We start from the raw sequence: 7,500 nt of genomic DNA, 5'->3' as shown, positions 1-7,500 counted from the left end.
CTGTTTATGTTTTATTAATCTCTGGGGAAGTGATTTTCCTGTAAGATTGGTATACTCCTGAGTTCTTGTTGATTGTTTTTTGTTTGACGTTAATCAGGGATTTGGCTACAGTATTTGGGTTGGTAAAGGCAAAATGTTAGATTTTCCGAGAGTCTGGGTCACCGTCTTCATCCTGTCCAGGTGTGGAATTTTTATTTTATTGTTGTTGGGTGTCTCTCTGGTCTTGTCTTGAGGGGATCGGTAGAAAATTACATTGGCTTTATGAATTACTTTCTCAATTATATGATCAGGATACTTTAAAGTCAATGCCTGGACTGTTACCAATCTTACATCGGTTTTACAGGAAAATCACTTCCCAAGAAATTATAGAACATAAACGGTCAGTTAGGTATGGATAACTGATCTCGGCTGTCTTTAACCATATAGGTAATCATACCCACAGCAGAATAAACAGGAATTTGTCACGTCTAATTTATAGCAGCAAATGTCAATACAAAAGCCAGATGACAGAGGCAGCCTTGATTAAACATAGAAAGGTAATGAACATCCCAAAAGCCGCCTAGGATTCAGATGTCAATAGATAAAATCTTCCTTCAACCACCACTTAAGAGGATTAAAAAGGAATTATCAGTGGGGGTGACCTAAAAACTACTCATGTGTGGATGGATCTTTTGGTATAAATACTGCCTTTTCTGTAACTTTATTCATTCATTACCTACCTGAAGAGAGCAACAGCAGCACCTGAAATATAATACTTTCTATATTTTGTCGTTTATATGGGCTCCTTTTAATAGATGGAATTCTGTTGTAACAGAACATTTTTACGAGTCATTTTTGGCCCATTATGGAATTCAACCGCCTTTCTACGCTTCTCCGCTCACATCCAGAAGTCATGCCCATTTTTCGCAAGTTTGAGAAAGAACTGATCAGACTACATCGGCTGAAAAATCAAAAACACTTTTTAGAAGAATGTCTCAATGAACAAGTACTTCCAAAACTATGGATTCGGGAGATAGACTCTGCAATCAAACCCCTTCCCACTCTCACACAAGATTTTCCTGGAGGAAGGAATTAAAAACACGAAACACATCTTGGGACTATGCAGTGATATATGGAACCCAGTCTAATCTTCGTCTCCTCACAACAGACCACATATACAGGTATCTGGTTTCATTTTGTTCCAACATTGCTGCCTATAATAGTGAGACTTATTCCAACAGACTTTCACATAAGTTAATAAACTTAATAAACAATAGTGCCTAGAATAATCTTGAGCAACAAGATAGTTTTAAATTGATCTATCACCCCCCCTTACTGTAAACCAACACTTAGTCTTAAATCTAGACTTAGCCATTGCCCTTATGCCAGACTGTAAAAATAGCCTAGAATTTTTAGTTGCTTTTGATAAATTCACATCAGACAAAAATTACAGCTGTGAAGAGACATGTTTAAAAGGAGTGTTACTAAATGCTTTAACTGATTTCAATAAGAAATATCCTGTACCCCGTAGATTTATATATTGTAATAAGTAGATCAACAAAGATGGCAATATCATAGTCATGGACAAAGACTTCTCAACAGGATATGTAACTCATCTACTTTGGTGTGCAGTCTATCTTCATCGTCATTCATCAGGCTCCACAGCTATAATATCATCATCTATAATCAACATTCATCACCAGTAAGTGCTGTATGATTTAATATTATTATTATAATATTTAATGTCACATTATATATTAAATAATATGACAATACAGAATATTGCTGTAAGATAAAATTCACATCTGCGAATAGTAGGGACCCACAAATAATTTTATTCATATGTTCCACAGAGAAGTCCTAGAATAGGAGAGTCCACAAATACCAAGAACGCGGTTAGTGGCAGGGGTTCTGTTCCTGGCCGCCGACGCTAAGTGATTCTCGACGCTATGTGATTTGAAAGCCTACGGCCACCGCACACCTCCTTTTGAAATTCTAGACCAGTTAACAGCGCCCTGACCAGTCGAGCAGCACCGTAATCCTGCGATGGTGCAATAAGTAAAATTATATTTATGCAGTATAGTACTATGGAATTTACTGTACAGTAGTACTGTACAGTACATTATAGTATTATAAATACTGTAAAGTGAAAAAAGCCTAGCTTTAATCCTTTGGGTGTCCAGAGTATGTAGAGATATAATAAGGTTTTATAAGTACAGTGTACAGGCAGCTGTAGTGTTCAAGTTACGATAATTCGTTTTACGATAATCCAACTTTATGAGAGACCAAATTACAATAGCCTAACTTTATCCCATCTTCTAGTTACATAAGTTCAAAAACAGCAAAAGAGAATTATGAAAGTATGGTTTTAATGTTATACTCATTGTGTAAACGTGTACAGCCATGAACAACCGAACGAGAAAAGACATTTTAAAATTTTTTTTCTAAGTACAACCGAATTCGATAACATCTGTTTGGCTTGTATTTCAATCATTGTACTATAGTACACTATTACCGTAGTCGTTATAAATGACGTTGTGTAGAATAGAACTGAGATATCTTAATGTAATAACTTTATTCGCTATAGATCAAAGATCAATCGGGAAATATACTATTAAATTTAAACCTAGTTATAACTGAAGCTGAGAAAACTGTTCAAGTTGCTAATGACTATTATCGTGCATCGGCAACAAGAATAAAACTCCAGTAAACGTATGCCACCAAACACAACCGTAGATAAAATCGAGATAAAATCATTTTAATCAAAACTACTGTGCTTAAAAGAACACATTTATTGCTGGTTTCACGCTGATAGAAGATAAATAACGTAAAGTTCGTATTACGATGATATAAAGGAAAATTGCGAATGGAATCACAATTTTTTTATGCAATAAACATGCCGCCAACGTAATCTGTTAACGAAAAAAAAATGAGTTCACAATCACGAGACATATTCAATTATATTTCCACCTAAAAACACAGTCGTATAAGGAAAAATAACCTTGTCTCATATAAGTCAAGTAGTATCTAGATATTCAGAATTGCGTTAAATATGGCGAAACAAACTCTTATTCGCCATCAGCTGATTTGAAACCAAAACATTGGCCGCTCCGTGGAATACTGGATTAGATTTGCCGTAGTATTTTATAATACAATAATATGAGAATACATACAATATTATTGGATACAGTGAACTTATGTATAACATTTTATAGGATTTATGGAAAAGATGCATAATTAAAATAATACCATGCATTTTTCGGAACAGTGGCCGACAAGAACGAACATGAAAAAACATCCTGACAACGTGGAGGGTAGTTACAAAAGCTGCCTTAATTTGTATCATATTTATATACAAAAATAAAAATACCTTATAGGACGTAATATATTTTCATACACATTTTAAACATAAAAGCATGAACATTTATCAAATCGACACATCGATCACTGAATTTGCCCTCTTTTTAACTCTATATTTTCGGAAGAGCGGCAGGTGGCAACTTACAAGAACGAACATGAAAAAACATTGTATTTGATAACGTGAAGGGCAGTTTCAAAAAGCTGCCTTAGTATCATATTTCTGCACAGAAATAAAAATACCCTATACGTAACACATTTTCATACACATTCTAAACATAAAAGCATGAACATTTATAAAATCGACACATCGATCGCTAAATTTGCACTTTTTTTAATTATATTTTTGGAAGAGCAGCAGACGGCGGCTTACAAGAATGAACATGAAAAAACATTGTATTTGATAACATGAAGGGCAGTTTCAAAAGCTGCCTTTGTATCATATTTCTGTGTAGAAATAAAAATACCCTATACTTAATACATTTTCATACACATTTTAAACATAAAAGCATGAACATTTATAAATCGACACATCCATAGCTAAATTTGCACTCATTTAACTCTATATTTTTAGCATACAACAGCGTCAAAAGCATATAATTTACCCTAATACTTATGTAATAACTCTATAAATTTTTTAATATCATTTGCATAACCTTTATGGGCTGAACGGCGCTGTTGACCGAAAATTGTGCTGCAAAAATACCTCAAAATGCCTTATTTTTTTAATGAATATTTTTGACGACGGCCGTAAAACCGATTCGCCGCTGAGCGGTTGCGCCTTTAACCGTGGGCCGCCTGTACTTATAACTGCTCCTTACTTCTTTAAATTAACAGCAAATTTCTCCTGTTACAATATCAATTATTTGCTCCTTTAGCTTTCTTCTTATAAAAGAGCACACACTTAAATCTAAATTGGCACTCAAATTATGACACTACTTTAACTACTTGTGAAATCCTGCTAAGAAAACAAGGAAAACTTTCAATACTAATGAGACGGAAAAACATGATGCATAGCCTTTTAAGAAGTCTCCATTATCACCTGTCAAATTTATGGTATTATCAAGTACAGAACACAGAGCAATGCATATAGCACAATAATGACTGCTAATGTATATACAGTGTCACACATTACCATTATCTTTACCTTATAAATAAAGCACTTTGTTCTTAACCTCTCACTAATAATTTCGTTTAAGAAAGTTATGGTTTCAAGTACTTTACACAACAAAAATTGTAAAACCAAAGTATTGTTGATTATTCACACCTTGTTTATGCAATTAAATTAAAATACTTTTTATATAATTGGGAAAATAAAAACCCATTTACATGATTCAAGCATTCTTTACTGCAGTGGAAGTACAATGTGCTGAAGAAAATGATCAAAAGTGCTGGAAAAATAGTACATCATGTTATAAATAAAATTGGTAGGCTTATACTAGTATCAAGAACCCCTAAGAGTTAATAGAAGTATATAGCTCCTGGCCTGAGGTAAAGGTTCAGATGTAGTAAAAATATAAAGTACTCAAATCTAATCATTTACAAAAAAAGATACTCATTACTAATCTGGACCTTCCTTATGGCACCAATTATACTGCAATATGTGACACTACCCTAACTACTTGTGAAATCCTGCTAAGAAAACAAGGAGATTCATCTCCTGCCCACATGAATGGTGAAGTTATCCAGTCAATTATAACTTTTCATTTTATGAAAGTGATAAGTACTGCTAAATAATTTTTTAATATCTACATAAATTTATTTCTGTATACAAAGATTATCTAATGAAGTCTTTGGTTGGTAGAATGCATTGGTTGGCTAATATCTACATATCACAAAGGCAAGAGGTACAAATACTATGGAAAGTTCCTTCCAATAATGCACCACAGCTGTAAACTTTAAAAGTAGTACACTAATTGGCAATATAACTACCATACCAAAAGGCTGTTTCATACAACCCTCCTGCCTATTAGAAAGGTTTCCAAGACCCCTTTCATCATTCACAATGTACCCTCCTGCCTATTAGAAAGGTTTCCAAGACCCCTTTCATCATTCACAATGTACAAGTCGATTTACATAATGAACTTAATTCATCAATGAGAAGAAAAATGATAATACATATTCTATTAAAAAACATGAAAGAAGTTAGGCTTGAGCAGGAATATAACTTATATGAAGAAAGTTGTCAGGATGGCTAAGATGTTCACTTAGCCATTGTACTGGTGTATCCAGGGGAGTTTCAATACCTTGAATCACAATTCGGTCACCTGCAACAGTTAAAAATGTAGTCATGAATTTGCATTACCTAAGGATATTAATTTAGCTTTAGATGTAGTTTTGAACTTTCAAAACTATTATGCATCATAAACTCATGTATGGGGTCTGAAAAGCTTTTCCCTTGAAAGAAATATATTACCTCCTTAAATATGTAATATGAGATAATATTCAAAGGAAAAAGTCTATTCTACCAGATTTGTCCTAGTTAGATCTTACAGAAAAAAGGAAAGGAACCTAAAAATTTCATGAAAAGAAGATATGAAAGGTGAAAGAAATAGGTGAACAACAGGTGTACAGTAGTTGGAACCAAACGACTTGGACTGATATGTTAGACTGGGTTTTCTAAACCACTTATAAAGAATTCAAAGAATACAGAAAGGACAGCCATGATATGTAAAATAAAAAGTTTAGGAAGACTGTATCATGGGAGAAATAGCTCAAAAACATTATTTATAATTTTCTAGGAAATTCCATATATTCCCAAACGTTTTTTTTCTTTTTATGCATATCAATCATATTCTCTCTCTCTCTCCTTTAAGCATGTCTCAAGAAGGCATGAGATGATGTTACAAAATAAAAAACACGACTTGTACTTCCATTCAATACAGTATTGATCAGTACTAACTTTTAAGAAAATCTGGCTTCTAACATTACTCTACCAGCAAAATTCATTCACCAATACTAAGTGACAAAACAATCCATCCTTATAATTTCTGATTAATTCTGCATCCATTTCAGTTAAATATCCTTTAATTACTGCATGATGAAGGAATGAAAATGATTCTTGTATTTTGGTGATGAAAAAACAAATCCTCATGAAATAAAAGTACTTACCTTCCATTATTGCATCTGGTAAGGCATCATGAAGGAGATCTGCCAAGGTGACTTTCCTCCCATCATCAGTGAGGGGTTTTATAAGTTTTTGTATGGGTGGTCGGTAAAGTGTGTGAAGACGGAATGGAATATTTTTAAATCCCTCATCAGAGGAACATTCCATAAGTTTTCTATTAATAGCCCAAAACTGGTCAAATTTATCTGTGAACAAAACTTTGAGTTAAATCTAAAGCACATTTCCAAGAGGTAAGTAAAGCTTAACAAAGACATTTTTATGATAAAAGTTTTATAAAATACTTGGCAAGTAATTACTTCATAGCTGGTTTCAACTCGCATGACAGCTTAAATTTTGAAATTCACGAGAGTGATCTTGCAATTACTGAACTACCAATCCAATTTATCCAATGGTTGTTTTCACTTAAATGAATGAATATTGCATTAGATGTTTGCCCAGGTTTGACAGAATATTTATGCTGGTTGATTCTTACTTCTAAGCTCTTGCTAGATTGCCCTCCTTTTATGTCGGGCAATCTAGCAGGAGCTTAGAAGTAAGAATCAATCAACATAAATATTCTGACAAAACGGGGCAAGCCCCTAATGCAATATTCATTTATTTAAAAGAAAACAAGCACTGGATAAATTGGATTAGTAGTTCAGTAATTGCAAGATCAAAAGATGTCTATCACAAAATCTTTTAGAATCTGCCAATATACAACTTACTTCCCATTGTACTTTTAATATTAGTCGTGGCCTGTTTCATTTAGACCCTTGTATTTGTAACATGTTTAAGAATGACCTCAAAGATACAATCACAGACTTAAGTATAAATTAATTGCCTTAAAACTATTTTCTTTGTAAATTTATGTTTAATATGTTTTTTCAATGAGTTTTTGTTTACCAAAGGTTTGAATGTGGTCAGTTGCCGCCCTGTATAATCCTTTAATTATCTTGTCCCTGTGTCTGAGCAGTTGGATTTAATCTTTTTGTAACTCTTAAATTGTACCCCTGTTTAAGTATGTTTGGGAAGGTTACTAATTCTCCAGTTGTGTTAGA

General features: G+C 33.4%; 1 protein-coding gene across 3 annotated transcripts in view; it reads right to left on the bottom strand.

Moving 5' to 3' along the window:
- Window positions 1-4,660: 4,660 nt before the first annotated feature.
- Window positions 4,661-7,500, bottom strand: part of LOC135222776 (autophagy protein 5-like) — a 172,781-nt gene continuing 169,941 nt past the window's right edge. For all 3 annotated transcript variants that reach the window (XM_064261035.1, XM_064261036.1, XM_064261033.1), the window contains 2 exons: window positions 6,448-6,648; window positions 4,661-5,603 (listed from right to left, as the gene is read on the bottom strand). In XM_064261035.1, the coding sequence (XP_064117105.1) occupies window positions 5,482-5,603; window positions 6,448-6,648 (323 nt within the window). In that variant the 3' untranslated portion in view covers window positions 4,661-5,481. The remainder of the gene's footprint in view (window positions 5,604-6,447; window positions 6,649-7,500) is intronic.

Source organism: Macrobrachium nipponense, chromosome 8, assembly GCF_015104395.2.
Source record: "Macrobrachium nipponense isolate FS-2020 chromosome 8, ASM1510439v2, whole genome shotgun sequence".
NCBI lineage: Eukaryota > Metazoa > Arthropoda > Malacostraca > Decapoda > Palaemonidae > Macrobrachium > Macrobrachium nipponense.
Note: the sequence above shows the minus strand (reverse complement) of the source record. Positions and strands in the feature narration are given on the sequence as shown.